At 43.2% G+C, this 24,746-nt stretch overlaps 2 protein-coding genes across 2 annotated transcripts in view; both read right to left on the reverse strand.

Annotated features, from left to right (window-relative positions):
- zgc:136858 (uncharacterized protein LOC678543 homolog) overlaps positions 1-4,760 on the reverse strand; it is a 24,462-nt gene extending 19,702 nt beyond the window's left edge. Inside the window, 1 exon segment of the mRNA XM_065022327.1 lies at positions 4,672-4,760. The gene's annotated coding sequence lies outside the window, so the exon portion shown is untranslated.
- Positions 2,666-11,343, reverse strand: LOC115115101 (interleukin-17 receptor A). The gene is made up of 13 exons (XM_065022328.1): positions 11,092-11,343; positions 9,375-9,399; positions 8,827-8,982; positions 8,507-8,631; positions 8,258-8,378; positions 8,119-8,166; positions 7,872-8,020; positions 7,305-7,379; positions 7,152-7,221; positions 6,930-7,040; positions 6,643-6,806; positions 6,033-6,373; positions 2,666-5,676 (listed from the first exon to the last, which is right to left on the reverse strand). The coding sequence occupies exons 1-13, from the start codon at positions 11,185-11,187 to the stop codon at positions 5,127-5,129; spliced, it is 2,031 nt and encodes a 676-aa protein (XP_064878400.1). The 5' UTR covers positions 11,188-11,343; the 3' UTR covers positions 2,666-5,126.
- Positions 11,344-24,746: the final 13,403 nt, after the last annotated feature.

Below are 24,746 nucleotides of genomic sequence, written 5' to 3' on the forward strand. Positions count from 1 at the left end.
GCGTGGCCGCGGCCACCCTAATCTGGTGGTCCCAGCGCGCACGACCCACGTGGAGTTCCAGGTCTCCGGTAGCCTCTGGAACTGCCGATCTGCGGCCAACAAGGCAGAGTTCATCTCAGCCTATGCCTGCCTCCAGTCCCTCGACTTCTTGGCACTGACGGAAACATGGATCACCACAGACAACACCGCTACTCCTACTGCTCTCTCTTCGTCTGCCCACGTGTTCTCGCACACCCCGAGAGCTTCTGGTCAGCGGGGTGGTGGCACCGGGATCCTCATCTCTCCCAAGTGGTCATTCTCTCTTTCTCCCCTTACCCATCTGCCTATCGCCTCCTTTGAATTCCATGCTGTCACAGTTACCAGCCCTTTCAAGCTTAACATCCTTATCATTTATCGCCCTCCAGGTTCCCTCGGAGAGTTCATCAATGAGCTTGATGCCTTGATAAGCTCCTTTCCTGAGGACGGCTCACCTCTCACAGTTCTGTGTTCAGTCTTCATGTTCTGTACCCAGTCGTTCAGTCTTTATGTTCTGTACCCAGTCTTCATGTTCTGTACCCAGTCTTCATGTTCTGTACCCAGTCGTTCAGTCTTTATGTTCTGTACCCAGTCGTTCAGTCTTTATGTTCTGTACCCAGTCGTTCAGTCTTTATGTTCTATACCCAGTCGTTCAGTCTTTATGTTCTGTACCCAGTCATTCAGTCTTTATGTTCTGTACCCAGTCGTTCAGTCTTTATGTTCTGTACCCAGTCTTCATGTTCTGTACCCAGTCTTCATGTTCTGTACCCAGTCGTTCAGTCTTTATGTTCTGTACCCAGTCGTTCAGTCTTTATGTTCTGTACCCAGTCGTTCAGTCTTTATGTTCTATACCCAGTCGTTCAGTCTTTATGTTCTGTACCCAGTCGTTCAGTCTTTATGTTCTGTACCCAGTCGTTCAGTCTTTATGTTCTGTACCCAGTCGTTCAGTCTTTATGTTCTGTACCCAGTCGTTCAGTCTTCATGTTTTGTACCCAGTCGTTCATCTTTATGTTCTGTACCCAGTCTTTATGTTCTATACCCAGTCGTTCAGTCTTCATGTTCTGTACCCAGTCGTTCAGTCTTTATGTTCTGTACCCAGTCTTCATGTTCTGTACCCAGTCTTCATGTTGTGTACCCAGTCGTTCAGTCTTTATGTTCTGTACCCAGTCGTTCAGTCTTTATGTTCTGTACCCAGTCGTTCAGTCTTTATGTTCTATACCCAGTCGTTCAGTCTTTATGTTCTGTACCCAGTCATTCAGTCTTTATGTTCTGTACCCAGTCGTTCAGTCTTTATGTTCTGTACCCAGTCGTTCAGTCTTCATGTTCTGTACCCAGTCGTTCAGTCTTCATGTTCTGTACCCAGTCGTTCAGTCTTTATGTTCTGTACCCAGTCGTTCAGTCTTTATGTTCTGTACCCAGTCTTCATGTTCTGTACCCAGTCGTTCAGTCTTTATGTTCTATACCCAGTCGTTCAGTCTTTATGTTATGTACCCAGTATTCATGTTCTATACCCAGTTGTTCAGTCTTTATGTTATGTACCCAGTATTCATGTTCTATACCCAGTTGTTCAGTCTTTATGTTCTGTACCCAGTCGTTCAGTCTTTATGTTCTGTACCCAGTCGTTCAGTCCTTCTGTTCTGCATCTTTGTACGCGACCCAAGCAGTTCGTTCTAAATGGTCCATTTCCATACTGGCTGGTAACGTTCCTATCACTTGCTTGTTAAGTCAACTACAGCTCATTTACAGTCATGTCAAACAGTGCAGCCAAAATAACAAAGTAGCTGTATATGTTTAAGCTGTTTTCTAGTTATGTTGATTTTGATACATACATAACAATGAGCTAGTGATGCGCGATTTCACCTGGCATAGAAAATGTGCTCTCTCTTCAGGACACTTGTTCAATATCTAGCCAACAACACAGCTAACTCCTGAATAGAGCCAATGCTAACTAGAGCAAATGCGCTAAAGCTAGTTAGAAACTTCCTTCAAACTGCACGCAGAGACATACAAATGGTATACACAAGTTAATCTGACTCTGGGGATGTAGATAACGGGTTTCATTGCCAAAATCCCTAAGTATGCCGTTATTATTTAAGGCATATTAATTAATTGATAATAACTAACACATTTGTATACATGGCACTAGGCATTCAATTTCCCATAATTCATATCAGTTCATTACCAACAATACTGCTCTTAATGCTTACCTTCTCCAGTGTGTGAGAAACTCAGGAATGAGAGACTTTTTCGCCAGAAAAGTGAGTGAACTTTGACCCTGCCATGCCTTTTGTTGACACAGTTTGCTTGCCTTTACCATGAGAACTCTGACCTGTATCTATTCACCCAGTTTCACCTAGTTTGAGTTTATGCAATTGGGAATTAACATGATATGAATAAGAAAACTATATCTTAAAATATATCCATTATTATCAATGCACACAGTTACCCAATTTGCTAAGATCAGAGCTACTCTGGTATCAAAAAGTTGAATATATAATGAAACACATGAGTAATTAAATAAAATATGGTTGATTCCATGCAAGCTCATTCTCCCTGCCTCTTTCACTAGGCCTACACAACACATTTTACACCAACAGGTTTCTGTACCTGTCACGTGAGTGAGGAGAGACGGACCAAGGCTCAGCGGATGTTGAGTTCCACATATTTATTATAAAGTGAAACTTAACAAGAGCAAAACAAAATAAATCAATAAACTAACAACGAAACGTGACTACGTGGTGCACATGCACAAAACACAAAATAATATCCCACAAATGCAGGTGGGGAAACAACCTACCTAAATATGATCCCCAATCAGAGGCAACGATAAACAACTGCCTCTAATTGAGAACCATATTAGCACCCACATAAAAATATCTATACTAGATCACCCCCTAGTCACGCCCTGACCTACACCATAGAGAACTAAGGGCTCTCTATGATCAGGGTGTGACAGTGCCAATATACCACTCAACCAATAAACAAAACATACTGACTTGGGCACTTCAAAATCATGGGTTGTGTTTTCAACACCACAATAAATAGACTATGTCAATCTTGACAAACAGAAAATCAGTGGTGTAAAGTACTTAAGTAAAAATACCTTAAAGTACTACTTAAATAGTATCTGTACTTTACTATTTATATTTTTGGCAACTTTTACTTTTAACTTCACTACATTCTGAAATAAAATAATGTACTTTTACTTTTTTTTTACCCAAAAGTACTGGTTACATTTTTACAGGAAAATTCACACTTATCAAGAGAACATCCCTGGTCATCCCTACTGCATCTGATTTGGCAGACTCACTAAACACAAATGCTTCGTCTGTAAATTATAGCTGAGTGTTGGAGAGGGCCCCTGGCAATTCGGCAATAAAAATAAAATAAGACATGGTGCCGGCACAGCCACCCCTCGTAGCCTGGTTCCTCTCTACCCAGCATAGCCAGAAGAGGACTGGCCACCCCTCGTAGCCTGGTTCCTCTCTACCCAGCATAGCCAGAAGAGGACTGGCCACCCCTCGTAGCCTGGTTCCTCTCTACCCAGCATAGCCAGAAGAGGACTGGCCACCCCTCGTAGCCTGGTTCCTCTCTAGGTTTCTTCCTAGGTTCCGGCCTTTCTAGGGAGTTTTTCCTAGCCACCGTGCTTCTACACCTGCATTGCTTGCTGTTTGGGGTTTTAGGCTGGGTTTCTGTACAGCACTTTGTGACATCAGCTGAGGTAAGAAGGGCTTTATAAATACATTTGTTTGATTGATTTGCCGTCTGGTTTGTTTAATATAAGGAATTTTTTATGATTTTTACTTTTGATACTCAAGCACATTTGAGCAATTCCATTTGCTTTTGATACTTAAGCATATTTAAAACCAATTACTTGGACTTTTACTCAAGTAGTATTTTACTGGGTGACTCACTTTTACTTGAGTCATTTTCTGTTAAGGTATCTTTACTTTTACTCAAGTATGACGATTGAGTACTTTTTCCACCACTGCAGAAAATACATCCCTCCCAACCTTGTAGATCTACCCAGTATCAAAGACTTGGATTGACAATCTCAGAATATTATTAAACTTTTGGGGTGTTTTTAAACAGTTGTCTCATTCAACTTATCAAATGGCAGCTGCACAGTTTGGATTGATTGATTTGATTTGTCAGTAAAAAAGAATAAATACATAAATATATATAATATATATGTACACAGTACAAATATTTTAAAAGTGACCGGGATTGCACAATAAAGGTGGGTAATGTAAACCAGCGAAAAAACACACTACCCTCCTCTGTGCCAAATAAAAAACTACACAACCATCCCCAAAGCAAAAATACATTTTGACAACCCTCCCCTATTTTGGACCACTCCCCCACCCCAGTAAATATAAAACTGTCCCTTCTACCGAGTTACCTGATCAAATCTATTTGTCATATGCATAAGATACAGTGTAGTGTACACAGTACAATGAAATGCTTACTTACTGAACACAGCAGGATAACGATAGAGTGAACTAAACACAGTGAGTCTCTATGAACACCTTATTGTTGTACTTGTTTTTCTTGCACAGACACTTGTCTTTTTTAACTAGCACTGATTTTGGTGATAGCTGCTTCATTTAAGTTTTAGAACATGCAATGACTGTGATATGTGGTTGTCTTACCTACCTTAGTTGAATGCACTGACTATGAGTTGCTCTGGTTAAGAGCATTGGATAACTGACCAAAATGTTAAATGCCTTTAAACTGTATTGAGTTGCAGGTGGGTTTGAGAGTCGTTACTTCGTTCTGTCCTGGACACATTTCATGTTCCCCTCACTCCACAACTGAGAGCATTATGAGCTTCCCCCTCGACTGTTACACGTGCGCGGTCTTCACTCTCAGTCTCAAAGGTCATAGGAAGAGAAGACACCGTGCAACAGGGTCCACATATGCTTGTGGTGGGGCCTGTAACGTTAGATGAGTTGCAGTATGTGACACTGACACCCTCTCATAGACCTTTCTTTGGTATGTCCCTGTTGACCCCATACAGACATTAGTTGAACCCAAGATGTCTTCAAGATGATGATGTGGTGCACTGCGTGGGCTTGGGGATGGATCACTCCCTAGCGGCATCAGTGAAATTACACTGCTGTTCCTTCTTTAAGTGTGCTGACAGAGGGATACCAACCTACCAAGACAGAGTTACAGGACCCATCTTGCTCAGCTGGATGGGAAACATATATATGTGTGTGCGCCGAGAGAGGAAATGGTTTGGATTCATTGAGTCCCTCTGTCATGTGAAGGGTTGCAGAGTACACCGTGTGATCCCTCTCTGCCGGTGTCACATCATTGATGGGAGAGGAAGGTCCATCTTCTATGCACTCTGGCACACTCTGTCTGATGGTGAGGTGGCTCTCAGTTGGTGGTTCTATAGCATGATGCTCCAGGGAAGGTTCCTCCACTTCCACGTCCTCATCTGTGTCCTTTACTAGTTCATCCTCAAACCAGTTTGGATGCTCCAGCTGATAGGCATGGAAAGCCTCCACTGCTTCCCGCAATGCTTTCCCTGAGGGACATTGAAAATACTCGTCCTCGGTGATGCCTTCAATGCGATTCACTCGCCCTGGCTCATGTTTCTCTTTATCCAGGAGCCTGAAGAAGAGCTCCTCAAAATGCTTCATGAGTTTGTACCTGTAAAGGGGAACAGGAATGAGTCAGGGCAGGTATCCCTCCCTCCCTCCCTCCCTCTCTCTCTCTCTCTCTCTCTCTCTCTCCCTCCCCCTCTCTCTCTCTCTCTCTCCCCCTCCCTCCCTCCCTCTCTCCCTCCCTCCCCCTCTCTCTCTCTCTCTCTCTCCCTCCCTCCCTCTCTCTCTCTCTCTCTCTCTCTCCCCTCCCCCTCCCCTCTCTCTCTCTCTCTCTCTCTCTCTCTCTCTCTCTCCCTCCCTCCCTCCCTCCCTCCCTCCCTCCCTCTCTCTCTCTCTCTCTCTCTCTCTCTCTCTCTCTCTCTCTCCCTCCCTCCCTCCCTCCCTCCCTCCCTATGACAGTACCTCACTATGATGTTAAACGGAGACGGAACATCCTCCTCGGAACAAACGTCCTCAAAGTAAGCCACCATGTAGTTCTGGAACGTTCCAGATCTCACAAAGCTGGGCACCAGGAGGCTGAGCGCAGGGGTGAGCATGTCCCCCATGGGGGAACGTACATCCTCTCTCAGGATCACCCGAGTTTCGGCACCATCACACATTGCTCTCCATTTGGCCCTTACCCCTCGTGAACACAGGATTAGGATCTTGTCTGAGGATTTAACAATCTGTTCCCTCTGCCAGTCCAGCCACTGGACACTACCCACAATGCCCAGCCGGGCAGAGTCCAGCAGGTCCAGCACCACCTAAATGAGTCAATTAATTCACTTTATTTGACAAATTGAATGTACATATAGGGCTGGTTTCCAGACACAGATTAAGCCTACAGTATTTCACAACGCTATTTCAATGGAGATTCATTATTGAGTAGGATTTCAAATCCAGGACTAGGCTAGAACCATCCCATAGAGGTGCCCTAGTCACAATACATACATTAAAAAAATCATAGAGGATTAAAAACACAATAATATCAACAGACAACAGTCAAAATGTCCATTGTGGTCCTCGTTCTCACCTCTATGCCACACTTAGCCATGAGGAAAGCGCAGAGCTTTAGGACGATCTCTATATACAGAGGATGGTCCAGAGAGTAGATGATGAGGACTTTTCTTTTTCTCTCTTGTATTTGGACTCCCTCCAGTTCACCTCTGGGCGTGGTCAGGAGCTGGCTTCCTGGATCTAGGAAGGAGAAGAAGAAATGGAATAGAGTGCGCAGAAATATAAACTATATTTTACCAGTTGAGGCATGTAGTTACTATTCTGTTTTTATTTAGTGAAAGGTTCATCTATTAACCAACAAACCTGTATGGGATGTTTTGTGCAGCAAATAAGTCAGGAAACCACCAGCCATGATTAGCCCCAGTAATGCTTTTATTATCAAAGATCGGCTGTAAGTGGGAGGCCTTTGATAGTCTGGGGAAAAAAACAATACAATAAATTTATCAGACAAAGATAAAAGTGGAAATCAATGAGATGACCATTGGAAAAAATAAGTAATTTAGAAGGCAAATACATTTTACTCACAGGAGCAGTAGTTACACTTTGTCTGGTGATGTAAACAGTTGCTCTTGCACCGTATAAAAAAGGGCTGAATCTTTTGAGAGAAAAAAGTATGTTTGTGGTTAGGTGAGTCAGTGAAATTGAAAACAAATGGTTGCTATAGGAAATGAAACTTACCACAATTAACATTTCACATGGAGGCAGCTGCCATACATCCAGTTCAAAAGTCACATTCAATGATGTTCTATTCTCCTGAAACGTGAATTGAAGGGAATTGAAGAAATCATGACACAGTAATAAGTTCCAGGAACACAGTAATCAATTACCAATGTTTCATCATTGAGTGTTGTTGACCACAGATACCTACCCTCGTGACATGCTGTGAGTGTTGTTGACCACAGATACCTACCCTCGTGACATGTTGTGAGTGTTGTTGACCACAGATACCTACCCTCGTGACATGCTGTGAGTGTTGTTGACCACAGATACCTACCCTCGTGACATGTTGTGAGTGTTGTTGACCACAGATACCTACCCTCGTGACATGTTGTGAGTGTTGTTGACCACAGATACCTACCCTCGTGACATGTTGTGAGTGTTGTTGACCACAGATACCTACCCTCGTGACATGTTGTGAGTGTTGTTGACCACAGATACCTACCCTTGTGACATGTTGTGAGGGTTGTTGACCAAAGATACCTACCCTCGTGACATGCTGTAGTGTTGTTGACCACAGATACCTACCCTCATGACATGCTGTGAGTGTTGAGTGTTCTGGATGGATATCTGGTATTCGTCAGAGAACTCAGCTGTATTAAAACCCACTGTGATGATCAGTCTCTCTCCTCCATCCACTGACACAGTCCAGGACAACTGGGGATCCCAAAGACTGCCTGGAATGATGCAACATACTCAGTGTTGTTGTAGCTATATCCAAGCCCTTGATTACTTTCTGTATTAACTATTACCTGACTGTAATTGTGAGCCTTACCGTTTTCCAAACACACCTTGGCTGCTTTTATGCTTGGATCCTTGCATCCTGATCATGATAACATACAGGTGTACATTTTAATACACATTCAGAAGTTTAACCGAATCACTTTTCCAATCTAATTCCATGTCTGCCTCACCTGGGATTGTAAAGATTTTGTCAAGTCTGTAATTCCCCAGGTCTGGTTTTGGTAAGTTGTAGATCGAAACAGAATAATTGTTTTCGGGGTCCACCACAACTCTGTCCAAGGAAAATGTCCACTAAAAGAAAGTCAAGTAAATAGATATCAGTCTAACGAAACAGAAGGTTCTTTTCATATCTGACTATTAATTTCCACCTTTCAGCAAACCTCCATCACTTAGATTCACATCCAGTATCATTGTTTTACCGGCTTCCAGTTAATCATCATGTTTTGTATTTTGTTATGGAAGATGTATCGGACACATATGCTTTGATTGCTGTCCTCTTCAGTGACGTGCACCTCGGTCCCACTGGTCCCATTGATTACACCTCCTGTTGATTAGATCAAGGAAGAAGAAGATGATTACATCATCGTTGGAGCTGCTAGAGCCCGGGGTCTGTCACAACGCAGTGCAGCGCACCGGGAACAGATTAGGGCTGAAATGCCTTGCTTCAACGGCACAACAGCAGAAGCAAGCATCCAGTTTTACTTGCCTATCAAATAATAAGAACCGCTGTGTACATTACCATTGATCTGAAGGCTCCAGCTCAGAGACATCACGGGTAGCAGATCACCACTCTCCCCTCTCCTCACAAACACATGCTGCTGTGAATCTGAGTGCCACAGAGGACCGTTAGGCGCCTGGTGTCTGGGTTTAATCCAGCCGTCGTCTGAACAGTTATCTGGCAGATTCAATAGATGGTATGACAATGAATGATCTGTATTCACAGTGTTTGTCATCATTGAACATATTGAAATGTATTGAACAAAATACTGTACATGTCATGATTTACCATTTCACTATGCCATTTTTATAATACAGAGACCCCCTTTTATAATACAGAGACCCCCTTTTATAATACAGAGACCCTCTTTTATAATACAGAGACCCCCTTTTATAGAGCGTCTGCTAAATGACTTAAATGTAATGTAAATGTATAATACAGAGACCCCCTTTTATAATACAGAGACCCCCTTTTATAATACAGAGACCCCCTTGGGTTTTTCCAACTGTGTACCCGGTATTTACAGCAATCAAGACAAGATACTTTCCCCATAGTCAGATGACACTTACTAATTTGAACGCTGCATTGAAGATCCTGGAAAACAAAAATAAAATAAAAGGTATACTGTGCAATAGGCTATTACAACAAAGACAATGAAGTGAGAGGAAGATAACGGATCCTAGGCGGTCTTGTCAGGCGGTCCGATTGAGAAGCATAAAGAGTCAGGTGCAAAATCGTGGTGTTTATTTCCAGGTGCAGAAGGTGAGCTGAACACGTGGATATTTACAAAACGTTAACGAATACTGGCATATAAACGTAGAATCGCTAAATAACTAACAGCCTAATACTCCCCTGAATAGAGTACCACAGTATGAGTCATAATACCCATAAAACCTAGAGATCAATGAAGGAAATGTCCGGGGGTATCATTGGATGGGGTCTCCTAACCCCTCCTGTCTCAGCCTCCAGTATTTATGCTGCAGTAGCTTATGTGTCGGGGGGGTAGGGTCAGTTTGTTATATCTGGAGTACTTCTCCTGTCTTATCCGGTGTCCTGTGTGAATTTAAGTATGCTCTCTCTAATTCTCTCTTTCTCTCTTTCTTTCTCTCTCTCGGAGCCCTAGGAGCATGTATTTTCCCCACAAAAAATGAAATGCTAATTATCTGCTATTGTGGCTATCATAAAGAACTACAAATAGCACAATGATCTGGAGGAGACTGCCAAATTGAGGCAAAGTTATGAATCTCTGGATTAACTATCTAATGTTAGCTAAATTTAGTAATGAATAAATTGGCTACATTTCTTTAAATTGACAATTCTGTGAACAGTCTTGTGCAATTTTTAAATTGACACAATACCTGTTAGCAAAGGTGTCTGCAAGAGATGATGTGCAGGAGCTTGTGGGGATTTGATGATGTCTACTTTGATGATAGTTAGCATTTTCGGATCTGAGAGTAAATAAAGCTGAATATATTGATAAAAGTCACCTTGTCCGAGAGAATTACATGGTTATCAAAACATCACGCCAGGGTAAAACTATGCTTAAAACAGCCCTTATTTTGTGTTTCTAAAATCCCCTATGGGAAAAATTGATCGTGGAAAAAAACGATTGGAACCATTTCCTTGTTTGACCACTAGGTTTTATGGGTATTATGACACCTCCACCGTGGAGCTCTATAAGCAACCTGAACAGATGAAAAACTCAACCCTTAAAACTGGTATAATCCAAAATGCACCTCAACAGGTGTTTCTTCAATGACAATATCTTATTATATAATCAATATTCTCAATGTATTATCCTATACATTTCAACATCTCAGAACATAACATCACATAAACATTCAATTAATAAAGATTAGGAAAAAACCCTCAGTGGCTATGAAAATAGAACATCTAAATTCCTGAGAGCCTGCTGGATAAAAATGTGACGTGACTGGCTTGCGCTCTCATTATCAGTGGCGTGTACTCACCACAATTCGCTTCTGAGTACAGGTCAATTTAAAATGAATTTGTTATTTAACTTCCTTCTCGCGTGTGATATTTTATATAGAAACTTGGGACATGTGTACTATTAGCAGACGTACGCTTGAAACATGAACAAACAAAAAAAAAACATTTGCAAAGTGTGTTTGGCTGTATTGCGCCAAATTAGTAAAATACAATGGAGTGGCATGTGTCACGTGACGGGCGCTCTCCAGTGCGCATAGTCCCAGTGTGTTTTGATCATTTGCGATGCATTTCTACAGTTAATTACAGTAAAGAACAACTGTGTTGGTTAAAACATACCAGTTGTGTGCAGTTCAGGGGTGGCCATTCCAGAATCCTGAGAGTTGACGTCAGAGTCAGTCCAAAGATGATCAACCAAACACAGTACAGGTCCATTGTCCTCGAGAAATGTTCTGCACGTCCCTGAAAACGCAGGCCTATGTACACAATAAGGATAACACGTGTTGGAGATGTGTTGTGATGGTACAATGTGAAGCCTTCAATTCTGAGAATGAAATACAGGTAGCTTGCAGGAGGACATGTGCAGGCTTGAACAAGGAAATGCTTTGACGTAAATGTACTGTCTCTGGTGAATTTGTACTGATAAATATCATAATTTGAAGGAAATGACACATTAGGTTGTTTTCTTATCAAACATCAGCCACTAGAGGGAGGCACCTACTAGATGTCTTTGCCCTGTCTAGTCAGGATCCTCAAGTATTCTAGATTGGTTTTGGTATACTGTATTTGGATTATATGGATATTAGCCAATCTATGCCTTTCTGACCGTATATAGTCCAATTTCTACACTATAGAAAAATAAAATATGTTTGGATTTTGAAACCTCTTAGTATTCATAAAAATACATCCAATAACTCATGTCTAAAAATGAACGTGTTGATTACTGTATATTTAACTGTAGTCTAATCCTACTACTTCTAATCCAGAGAATACACCATTACTCATCAACGCCGAGTGGGAATGTGTTGGAATGTTCTCTCAGCCGAATCCCCAAAGGATCTGTATACATTCTCAACCTCAATCACAGGCTCAACACTGTGATCTACAAACACGTTGCCGGCTTATCTACACTGAACCCCAAATATCCCAGGGTCAGTTGTTTCATTATCGGGCTTAAATCCTAAAGATTGATCTGTGACCAGGGATTGTGTGTGCTCAGTCCTGGCTCTTCTTACAGCTGTTTCTGTACTGTTCACTGACAGCCAGCTAAGAGCTCTGTCCCAAATGGCGGCATCCTATTCCCTACATAGTGCACACCGTTCTTTTTTTTTACCAGTGCCCATAGTGAACTATGTCGGGAAGAAGGTGCTATTTGGGATGTAGACAAAGCTCTAGTCAGATCAGCTTACATAACACTATGGCAGATTGACTAGCCTGGTCCTAGATCTGTTTGTGCTGAGTTGCCAACTCCTATGTCTGCTATGGCCGTTTAAGTTAGCAAGACGGCACAAACAGATCTGGGACCAGGCTAAAGATTGACACCTGCCCTCTAGCTGCTATTTGGATCCATTACGTAGATCAGGGCAACCCTGTTCCTGGAACTCTGAAGGTACTGCAGGATTCTGTTCCAACTAGGCACCACACCTGACCAACTGAGCTAATTGATCAGTTCAGCGATTGCCTAAATTCAACACACCTGGTCTTTCAGGTTGGGTAACATTTAAAAGAAAAACACGAAGTGTCTGCGACGCTCCAGGACCAAGGGTCGCCTACCTCTGCTAGATGAGGGTGTACTAGTGCATGAGCACTGAACGTTGTATCGAATCAAATGCACACTCCAATCTAGTTCAGACAGACACCATCATGGTATTTGTTTATTTTTGATCCCAAATTGTTTAATGTAAAAATAGATGTTACAGTAGTGCTTTGTTCCAGCTAGAAAGGAACAATGGCGGTGGTGATCTCTGTAACAGTGGTGGTGGTGATCTCTATAACAGTGGTGGTGGTGATCTCTATAACAGTGGTGGTGGTGACCTCTTACAGTGGTGGTGGTGATCTCTATAACAGTGGTGGTGGTGATCTCTATAACAGTGGTGGTGGTGATCTTTATAACAGTGGTGTTGGTGATCTTTGTAACAGTGGTGGTGGTGATCTTTATAACAGTGGTGGTGATCTTTATAACAGTGGCATTGGTGATCTTTGTAACAGTGGCGTTGGTGATCTTTGTAACAGTGGCGTTGGTGATCTTTGTAACAGTGGCGGTGGTGATCTTTGTAACAGTGGGGGTGATCTTTATAACAGTGGGGGTGGTGATCTTTATAACAGTGGGGGTGGTGATCTTTATAACAGTGGCATTGGTGATCTTTGTAACAGTGGCGTTGGTGATCTTTGTAACAGTGGCGGTGGTGATCTTTGTAACAGTGGGGGTGGTGATCTTTATAACAGTGGGGGTGGAGGTGGTGATCTTTATAACAGTGGCGGTGGTGATCTTTATAACAGTGGAGGTGGTGATCTTTATAACAGTGGCGGTGGTGATCTTTATAACAGTGGAGGTGGTGATCTTTATAACAGTGGAGGTGGTGATCTTTATAACAGTGGTGGTGGTGATCTCTATAACAGTGGTGGTGGTGACCTCTTACAGTGGTGGTGGTGATCTCTATAACAGTGGTGGTGGTGATCTCTATAACAGTGGTGGTGGTGATCTCTATAACAGTGGTGGTGGTGATCTTTATAACAGTGGCGTTGGTGATCTTTGTAACAGTGGTGGTGGTGATCTTTATAACAGTAGCGTTGGTGATCTTTATAACAGTGGTGGTGATCTTTATAACAGTGGAGGTGGTGATCTTTATAACAGTGGTGGTGATCTTTATAACAGTGGCATTGGTGATCTTTGTAACAGTGGCGTTGGTGATCTTTGTAACAGTGACGTTGGTGATCTTTGTAACAGTGGCGGTGGTGATCTTTGTAACAGTGGGGGTAAATCTTTATAACAGTGGGGGTGGTGATCTTTATAACAGTGGGGGTGGTGATCTTTATAACAGTGGCATTGGTGATCTTTGTAACAGTGGCGTTGGTGATCTTTGTAACAGTGGCGGTGGTGATCTTTGTAACAGTGGGGGTGGTGATCTTTATAACAGTGGGGGTGGAGGTGGTGATCTTTATAACAGTGGAGGTGGTGATCTTTATAACAGTGGCGGTGGTGATCTTTATAACAGTGGAGGTGGTGATCTTTATAACAGGGGTGTTGGTGATCTTTATAACAGGGGCGGTGGTGATCTTTATAACAGTGGAGGTGGTGATCTTTATAACAGGGGCGGTGGTGATCTTTATAACAGTGGAGGTGGTGATCTTTATAACAGTGGGGGTGGTGATCTTTATAACAGGGGTGGTGGTGATCTTTATAACAGGGGTGGTGGTGATCTTTATAACAGTGGCGTTGGTGATCTTTATAACAGTGGCGTTGGTGATCTTTATAACAGTGGGGGTGGTGATCTTTATAACAGTGGGGGTGCTGATCTTTTTATAACAGTGGGGGTGGTGATCTTTATAACAGTGGTGGTGGTGATCTTTATAACAGTGGTGGTGATCTTTATAACAGTGGGGGTGGTGATCTTTATAACAGTGGTGGTGATCTTTATAACAGTGGGGGTGATGATCTTTATAACAGTGGTGGTGGTGATCTTTATAACAGTCGGGGTGGTGATCTTTATAACAGTGGCGGTGGTGATCTTTATAACAGTGGGGGTGGTGATCTTTATAACAGTGGTGGTGGTGATCTTTATAACAGTGGTGGTGATCTTTATAACAGTGGGGGTGGTGATCCTTATAACAGGGGTGGTGGTGATATTTATAACAGTGGGGGTGGTGATCTTTATAACAGTGGTGGTGATCTTTATAACAGTGGGGGTGGTGATCTTTATAACAGTGGTGGTGATCTTTATAACAGTGGGGGTGGTGATCTTTATAACAGTGGTGGTGGTGATCTTTATAACAGTCGGGGTGGTGATCTTTATAACAGTGGGGGTGGTGATCTTTATAACAGTGGGGGTGGTGATCTTTATAACAGTGGCGTTGGTGATCTTTATAACAGTGGGGGTGGTGATCTTTATAACAGTGGGGGTGGTGATCTTTATAACAGTGGGGGTGGTGATCTTTATAACAGGGGCGGTGGTGATCTTTATAACAGGGGCGGTGGTGATCTTTATAACAGGGGTGGTGGTGATCTTTATAACAGGGGTGGTGGTGATCTTTATAACAGTGGAAGTGGTGATCTTTATAACAGTGGCGTTGGTGATCTTTATAACAGTGGGGGTGGTGATCTTTATAACAGTGGGGGTGCTGATCTTTATAACAGTGGCATTGGTGATCTTTGTAACAGTGGCGTTGGTGATCTTTGTAACAGTGGCGGTGGTGATCTTTGTAACAGTGGGGGTGGTGATCTTTATAACAGTGGGGGTGGAGGTGGTGATCTTTATAACAGTGGCGGTGGTGATCTTTATAACAGTGGAGGTGGTGATCTTTATAACAGTGGAGGTGGTGATCTTTATAACAGGGGTGTTGGTGATCTTTATAACAGGGGCGGTGGTGATCTTTATAACAGTGGAGGTGGTGATCTTTATAACAGGGGCGGTGGTGATCTTTATAACAGTGGAGGTGGTGATCTTTATAACAGTGGGGGTGGTGATCTTTATAACAGGGGTGGTGGTGATCTTTATAACAGGGGTGGTGGTGATCTTTATAACAGTGGCGTTGGTGATCTTTATAACAGTGGCGTTGGTGATCTTTATAACAGTGGGGGTGGTGATCTTTATAACAGTGGGGGTGGTGATCTTTATAACAGTGGTGGTGGTGATCTTTATAACAGTGGTGGTGATCTTTATAACAGTCGGGGTGGTGATCTTTATAACAGTGGTGGTGATCTTTATAACAGTGGGGGTGATGATCTTTATAACAGTGGTGGTGGTGATCTTTATAACAGTCGGGGTGGTGATCTTTATAACAGTGGCGGTGGTGATCTTTATAACAGTGGGGGTGGTGATCTTTATAACAGTGGTGGTGGTGATCTTTATAACAGTGGTGGTGATCTTTATAACAGTGGGGGTGGTGATCTTTATAACAGGGGTGGTGGTGATATTTATAACAGTGGGGGTGGTGATCTTTATAACAGTGGGGGTGGTGATCTTTATAACAGTGGTGGTGATCTTTATAACAGTGGGGGTGGTGATCTTTATAACAGTGGTGGTGGTGATCTTTATAACAGTCGGGGTGGTGATCTTTATAACAGTGGGGGTGGTGATCTTTATAACAGTGGGGGTGGTGATCTTTATAACAGTGGCGTTGGTGATCTTTATAACAGTGGAAGTGGTGATCTTTATAACAGTGGGGGTGGTGATCTTTATAACAGTGGGGGTGGTGATCTTTATAACAGTGGGGGTGGTGATCTTTATAACAGGGGGGTGGTGATCTTTATAACAGGGGCGGTGGTGATCTTTATAACAGGGGCGGTGGTGATCTTTATAACAGGGGCGGTGGTGATCTTTATAACAGTGGCGTTGGTGATCTTTATAACAGTGGGGGTGGTGATCTTTATAACAGTGGTGGTGGTGATCTTTATAACAGTGGTGGTGATCTTTATAACAGTCGGGGTGGTGATCTTTATAACAGTGGTGGTGATCTTTATAACAGTGGGGGTGATGATCTTTATAACAGTGGTGGTGGTGATCTTTATAACAGTCGGGGTGGTGATCTTTATAACAGTGGCGGTGGTGATCTTTATAACAGTGGGGGTGGTGATCTTTATAACAGTGGTGGTGGTGATCTTTATAACAGTGGTGGTGATCTTTATAACAGTGGGGGTGGTGATCTTTATAACAGGGGTGGTGGTGATATTTATAACAGTGGGGGTGGTGATCTTTATAACAGTGGTGGTGATCTTTATAACAGTGGGGGTGGTGATCTTTATAACAGTGGTGGTGATCTTTATAACAGTGGGGGTGGTGATCTTTATAACAGTGGTGGTGGTGATCTTTATAACAGTCGGGGTGGTGATCTTTATAACAGTGGGGGTGGTGATCTTTATAACAGTGGGGGTGGTGATCTTTATAACAGTGGCGTTGGTGATCTTTATAACAGTGGAAGTGGTGATCTTTATAACAGTGGGGGTGGTGATCTTTATAACAGTGGGGGTGGTGATCTTTATAACAGGGGCGGTGGTGATCTTTATAACAGGGGCGGTGGTGATCTTTATAACAGGGGTGGTGGTGATCTTTATAACAGGGATGGTGGTGATCTTTATAACAGTGGAAGTGGTGATCTTTATAACAGTGGCGTTGGTGATCTTTATAACAGTGGGGGTGGTGATCTTTATAACAGTGGGGGTGCTGATCTTTATAACAGTGGCATTGGTGATCTTTGTAACAGTGGCGTTGGTGATCTTTGTAACAGTGGCGGTGGTGATCTTTGTAACAGTGGGGGTGGTGATCTTTATAACAGTGGGGGTGGAGGTGGTGATCTTTATAACAGTGGCGGTGGTGATCTTTATAACAGTGGAGGTGGTGATCTTTATAACAGTGGAGGTGGTGATCTTTATAACAGGGGTGTTGGTGATCTTTATAACAGGGGCGGTGGTGATCTTTATAACAGTGGAGGTGGTGATCTTTATAACAGGGGCGGTGGTGATCTTTATAACAGTGGAGGTGGTGATCTTTATAACAGTGGGGGTGGTGATCTTTATAACAGGGGTGGTGGTGATCTTTATAACAGGGGTGGTGGTGATCTTTATAACAGTGGCGTTGGTGATCTTTATAACAGTGGCGTTGGTGATCTTTATAACAGTGGGGGTGGTGATCTTTATAACAGTGGGGGTGCTGATCTTTATAACAGTGGGGGTGGTGATCTTTATAACAGTGGTGGTGGTGATCTTTATAACAGTGGTGGTGATCTTTATAACAGTCGGGGTGGTGATCTTTATAACAGTGGTGGTGATCTTTATAACAGTGGGGGTGATGATCTTTATAACAGTGGTGGTGGTGATCTTTATAACAGTCGGGGTGGTGATCTTTATAACAGTGGCGGTGGTGATCTTTATAACAGTGGGGGTGGTGATCTTTATAACAGTGGTGGTGGTGATCTTTATAACAGTGGTGGTGATCTTTATAACAGTGGGGGTGGTGATCTTTATAACAGGGGTGGTGGTGATATTTATAACAGTGGGGTGGTGATCTTTATAACAGTGGTGGTGATCTTTATAACAGTGGGGGTGGTGATCTTTATAACAGTGGTGGTGATCTTTATAACAGTGGGGGTGGTGATCTTTATAACAGTGGTGGTGGTGATCTTTATAACAGTCGGGGTGGTGATCTTTATAACAGTGGGGGTGGTGATCTTTATAACAGTGGGGGTGGTGATCTTTATAACAGTGGCGTTGGTGATCTTTATAACAGTGGAAGTGGTGATCTTTATAACAGTGGGGGTGGTGATCTTTATAACAGTGGGGGTGGTGATCTTTATAACAGTGGGGGTGGTGATCTTTATAACAGGGGCGGTGGTGATCTTTATAACAGGGGCGGTGGTGATCTTTATAACAGGGGTGGTGGTGATCTTTATAACAGGGGTGGTGGTGATCTTTATAACAGTGGAAGTGGTGATCTTTATAACAGTGGCGTTGGTGATCTTTATAACAGTGGGGGTGGTGATCTTTATAACAGTGGGGGTGCTGATCTTTATAACAGTGGGGGGTGGTGATCTTTATAACAGTGGTGGTGGTGATCTTTATAACAGTGGTGGTGATCTTTATAACAGTGGGGTGGTGATCTTTATAACAGTGGGGGTGGTGATCTTTATAACAGTGGGGGTGGTGATCTTTATAACAGTGGTGGTGGTGATCTTTATAACAGGGGCGGTGGTGATCTTTATAACAGGGGCGGTGGTGATCTTTATAACAGGGGTGGTGGTGATCTTTATAACAGGGGTGGTGGTGATCTTTATAACAGTGGAAGTGGTGATCTTTATAACAGTGGCGTTGGTGATCTTTATAACAGTGGGGGTGGTGATCATTATAACAGTGGGGGTGCTGATCTTTATAACAGTGGGGGTGGTGATCTTTATAACAGTGGTGGTGGTGATCTTTATAACAGTGGTGGTGATCTTTATAACAGTGGTGGTGATCTTTATAACAGTGGAGGTGGTGATCTTTATAACAGTGGTGGTGATCTTTATAACAGTGGCATTGGTGATCTTTGTAACAGTGGCGTTGGTGATCTTTGTAACAGTGACGTTGGTGATCTTTGTAACAGTGGCGGTGGTGATCTTTGTAACAGTGGGGGTAAATCTTTATAACAGTGGGGGTGGTGATCTTTATAACAGTGGGGGTGGTGATCTTTATAACAGTGGCATTGGTGATCTTTGTAACAGTGGCGTTGGTGATCTTTGTAACAGTGGCGGTGGTGATCTTTGTAACAGTGGGGGTGGTGATCTTTATAACAGTGGGGGTGGAGGTGGTGATCTTTATAACAGTGGAGGTGGTGATCTTTATAACAGTGGCGGTGGTGATCTTTATAACAGTGGAGGTGGTGATCTTTATAACAGTGGTGTTGGTGATCTTTATAACAGGGGCGGTGGTGATCTTTATAACAGTGGAGGTGGTGATCTTTATAACAGGGGCGGTGGTGATCTTTATAACAGTGGAGGTGGTGATCTTTATAACAGTGGGGGTGGTGATCTTTATAACAGGGGTGGTGGTGATCTTTATAACAGGGGTGGTGGTGATCTTTATAACAGTGGCGTTGGTGATCTTTATAACAGTGGCGTTGGTGATCTTTATAACAGTGGGGGTGGTGATCTTTATAACAGTGGGGGTGCTGATCTTTATAACAGTGGGGGTGGTGATCTTTATAACAGTGGTGGTGGTGATCTTTATAACAGTGGTGGTGATCTTTATAACAGTCGGGGTGGTGATCTTTATAACAGTGGTGGTGATATTTATAACAGTGGGGGTGATGATCTTTATAACAGTGGTGGTGGTGATCTTTATAACAGTCGGGGTGGTGATCTTTATAACAGTGGCGGTGGTGATCTTTATAACAGTGGGGGTGGTGATCTTTATAACAGTGGTGGTGGTGATCTTTATAACAGTGGTGGTGATCTTTATAACAGTGGGGGTGGTGATCTTTATAACAGGGGTGGTGGTGATATTTATAACAGTGGGGGTGGTGATCTTTATAACAGTGGTGGTGATCTTTATAACAGTGGGGGTGGTGATCTTTATAACAGTGGTGGTGATCTTTATAACAGTGGGGGTGGTGATCTTTATAACAGTGGTGGTGGTGATCTTTATAACAGTCGGGGTGGTGATCTTTATAACAGTGGGGGTGGTGATCTTTATAACAGTGGCGGTGGTGATCTTTATAACAGTGGCGTTGGTGATCTTTATAACAGTGGAAGTGGTGATCTTTATAACAGTGGGGGTGGTGATCTTTATAACAGTGGGGGTGGTGATCTTTATAACAGTGGGGGTGGTGATCTTTATAACAGGGGCGGTGGTGATCTTTATAACAGGGGCGGTGGTGATCTTTATAACAGGGGTGGTGGTGATCTTTATAACAGGGGTGGTGGTGATCTTTATAACAGTGGAAGTGGTGATCTTTATAACAGTGGCGTTGGTGATCTTTATAACAGTGGGGGTGGTGATCTTTATAACAGTGGGGGTGCTGATCTTTATAACAGTGGCATTGGTGATCTTTGTAACAGTGGCGTTGGTGATCTTTGTAACAGTGGCGGTGGTGATCTTTGTAACAGTGGGGGTGGTGATCTTTATAACAGTGGGGGTGGAGGTGGTGATCTTTATAACAGTGGCGGTGGTGATTTTTATAACAGTGGAGGTGGTGATCTTTATAACAGTGGCGGTGGTGATCTTTATAACAGTGGAGGTGGTGATCTTTATAACAGGGGTGTTGGTGATCTTTATAACAGGGCGGTGGTGATCTTTATAACAGTGGAGGTGGTGATCTTTATAACAGGGGCGGTGGTGATCTTTATAACAGTGGAGGTGGTGATCTTTATAACAGTGGGGGTGGTGATCTTTATAACAGGGGTGGTGGTGATCTTTATAACAGGGGTGGTGGTGATCTTTATAACAGTGGCGTTGGTGATCTTTATAACAGTGGAGGTGGTGATTTTTATAACAGGGGCGGTGGTGATCTTTATAACAGTGGAGGTGGTGATCTTTATAACAGTGGGGGTGGTGATCTTTATAACAGGGGTGGTGGTGATCTTTATAACAGGGGTGGTGGTGATCTTTATAACAGTGGCGTTGGTGATCTTTATAACAGTGGCGTTGGTGATCTTTATAACAGTGGGGGTGGTGATCTTTATAACAGTGGGGGTGCTGATCTTTATAACAGTGGGGGTGGTGATCTTTATAACAGTGGTGGTGGTGATCTTTATAACAGTGGTGGTGATCTTTATAACAGTCGGGGTGGTGATCTTTATAACAGTGGTGGTGATCTTTATAACAGTGGGGTGATGATCTTTATAACAGTGGTGGTGGTGATCTTTATAACAGTCGGGGTGGTGATCTTTATAACAGTGGCGGTGGTGATCTTTATAACAGTGGGGGTGGTGATCTTTATAACAGTGGTGGTGGTGATCTTTATAACAGTGGTGGTGATCTTTATAACAGTGGGGGTGGTGATCTTTATAACAGGGGTGGTGGTGATATTTATAACAGTGGGGTGGTGATCTTTATAACAGTGGTGGTGATCTTTATAACAGTGGGGGTGGTGATCTTTATAACAGTGGTGGTGATCTTTATAACAGTGGGGGTGGTGATCTTTATAACAGTGGTGGTGGTGATCTTTATAACAGTCGGGGTGGTGATCTTTATAACAGTGGGGGTGGTGATCTTTATAACAGTGGGGGTGGTGATCTTTATAACAGTGGCGTTGGTGATCTTTATAACAGTGGAAGTGGTGATCTTTATAACAGTGGGGGTGGTGATCTTTATAACAGTGGGGTGGTGATCTTTATAACAGTGGGGGTGGTGATCTTTATAACAGGGCGGTGGTGATCTTTATAACAGGGGCGGTGGTGATCTTTATAACAGGGGTGGTGGTGATCTTTATAACAGGGGTGGTGGTGATCTTTATAACAGTGGAAGTGGTGATCTTTATAACAGTGGCGTTGGTGATCTTTATAACAGTGGGGGTGGTGATCTTTATAACAGTGGGGGTGCTGATCTTTATAACAGTGGCATTGGTGATCTTTGTAACAGTGGCGTTGGTGATCTTTGTAACAGTGGCGGTGGTGATCTTTGTAACAGTGGGGGTGGTGATCTTTATAACAGTGGGGGTGGAGGTGGTGATCTTTATAACAGTGGCGGTGGTGATCTTTATAACAGTGGAGGTGGTGATCTTTATAACAGTGGCGGTGGTGATCTTTATAACAGTGGAGGTGGTGATCTTTATAACAGGGGTGTTGGTGATCTTTATAACAGGGGCGGTGGTGATCTTTATAACAGTGGAGGTGGTGATCTTTATAACAGGGGCGGTGGTGATCTTTATAACAGTGGAGGTGGTGATCTTTATAACAGTGGGGGTGGTGATCTTTATAACAGGGGTGGTGGTGATCTTTATAACAGGGGTGGTGGTGATCTTTATAACAGTGGTGGTGGTGATCTTTATAACAGTGGTGGTGATCTTTATAACAGTCGGGGTGGTGATCTTTATAACAGTGGTGGTGATCTTTATAACAGTGGGGGTGATGATCTTTATAACAGTGGTGGTGGTGATCTTTATAACAGTCGGGGTGGTGATCTTTATAACAGTGGCGGTGGTGATCTTTATAACAGTGGGGGTGGTGATCTTTATAACAGTGGTGGTGGTGATCTTTATAACAGTGGTGGTGATCTTTATAACAGTGGGGGTGGTGATCTTTATAACAGGGGTGGTGGTGATATTTATAACAGTGGGGGTGGTGATCTTTATAACAGTGGTGGTGATCTTTATAACAGTGGGGGTGGTGATCTTTATAACAGTGGTGGTGATCTTTATAACAGTGGGGGTGGTGATCTTTATAACAGTGGTGGTGGTGATCTTTATAACAGTCGGGGTGGTGATCTTTATAACAGTGGGGGTGGTGATCTTTATAACAGTGGGGGTGGTGATCTTTATAACAGTGGCGTTGGTGATCTTTATAACAGTGGAAGTGGTGATCTTTATAACAGTGGGGGTGGTGATCTTTATAACAGTGGGGGTGGTGATCTTTATAACAGTGGGGGTGGTGATCTTTATAACAGGGGCGGTGGTGATCTTTATAACAGGGGCGGTGGTGATCTTTATAACAGGGGTGGTGGTGATCTTTATAACAGGGGTGGTGGTGATCTTTATAACAGTGGAAGTGGTGATCTTTATAACAGTGGCGTTGGTGATCTTTATAACAGTGGGGGTGGTGATCTTTATAACAGTGGGGGTGCTGATCTTTATAACAGTGGCATTGGTGATCTTTGTAACAGTGGCGTTGGTGATCTTTGTAACAGTGGCGGTGGTGATCTTTGTAACAGTGGGGGTGGTGATCTTTATAACAGTGGGGGTGGAGGTGGTGATCTTTATAACAGTGGCGGTGGTGATCTTTATAACAGTGGAGGTGGTGATCTTTATAACAGTGGCGGTGGTGATCTTTATAACAGTGGAGGTGGTGATCTTTATAACAGGGGTGTTGGTGATCTTTATAACAGGGGCGGTGGTGATCTTTATAACAGTGGAGGTGGTGATCTTTATAACAGGGGCAGTGGTGATCTTTATAACAGTGGAGGTGGTGATCTTTATAACAGTGGGGGTGGTGATCTTTATAACAGGGTGGTGGTGATCTTTATAACAGGGGTGGTGGTGATCTTTATAACAGTGGCGTTGGTGATCTTTATAACAGTGGCGTTGGTGATCTTTATAACAGTGGGGGGTGGTGATCTTTATAACAGTGGGGGTGCTGATCTTTATAACAGTGGGGGTGGTGATCTTTATAACAGTGGTGGTGGTGATCTTTATAACAGTGGTGGTGATCTTTATAACAGTCGGGGTGGTGATCTTTATAACAGTGGTGGTGATCTTTATAACAGTGGGGGTGATGATCTTTATAACAGTGGTGGTGGTGATCTTTATAACAGTCGGGGTGGTGATCTTTATAACAGTGGCGGTGGTGATCTTTATAACAGTGGGGTGGTGATCTTTATAACAGTGGTGGTGGTGATCTTTATAACAGTGGTGGTGATCTTTATAACAGTGGGGGTGGTGATCTTTATAACAGTGGTGGTGGTGATATTTATAACAGTGGGGGTGGTGATCTTTATAACAGTGGTGGTGATCTTTATAACAGTGGGGGTGGTGATCTTTATAACAGTGGTGGTGATCTTTATAACAGTGGAGTTGGTGATCTTTATAACAGTGGTGGTGGTGATCTTTATAACAGTCGGGGTGGTGATCTTTATAACAGTGGGGGTGGTGATCTTTATAACAGTGGGGGTGGTGATCTTTATAACAGTGGCGTTGGTGATCTTTATAACAGTGGAAGTGGTGATCTTTATAACAGTGGGGTGGTGATCTTTATAACAGTGGGGGTGGTGATCTTTATAACAGTGGGGGTGGTGATCTTTATAACAGGGCGGTGGTGATCTTTATAACAGGGGCGGTGGTGATCTTTATAACAGGGGTGGTGGTGATCTTTATAACAGGGGTGGTGGTGATCTTTATAACAGTGGAAGTGGTGATCTTTATAACAAGGGCGTTGGTGATCTTTATAACAGTGGCGTTGGTGATCTTTATAACAGTGGGGGTGCTGATCTTTATAACAGTGGTGGTGATCTTTATAACAGTGGTGGTGGTGATCTTTATAACAGTGGTGGTGATCTTTATAACAGTGGGGGTGGTGATCTTTATAACAGTGGGGGTGGTGATCTTTATAACAGTGGGGGTGGTGATCTTTATAACAGTGGGGGTGGTGATCTT

This window comes from Oncorhynchus nerka, linkage group LG9a (genome assembly GCF_034236695.1).
Source record: "Oncorhynchus nerka isolate Pitt River linkage group LG9a, Oner_Uvic_2.0, whole genome shotgun sequence".
Taxonomy (NCBI): Eukaryota; Metazoa; Chordata; class Actinopteri; order Salmoniformes; family Salmonidae; genus Oncorhynchus; species Oncorhynchus nerka.

What these genes read in the sequence shown, in the direction of transcription:
- LOC115115101 (XM_065022328.1), bottom strand. Translation starts at nt 11,187, where the DNA reads ATGGACCTGTACTGTGTTTGGTTGATCATCTTTGGACTGACTCTGACG. An exon ending in TGATGATTAACTGGAAGCCG is followed by an intron (nt 8,379 to 8,506) that starts GTAAAACAATGA and finishes ACTTTCTTTTAG; the next exon opens with TGGACATTTTCCTTGGACAG. An exon ending in CAAGGTGTGTTTGGAAAACG is followed by an intron (nt 8,021 to 8,118) that starts GTAAGGCTCACA and finishes GCATCATTCCAG; the next exon opens with GCAGTCTTTGGGATCCCCAG.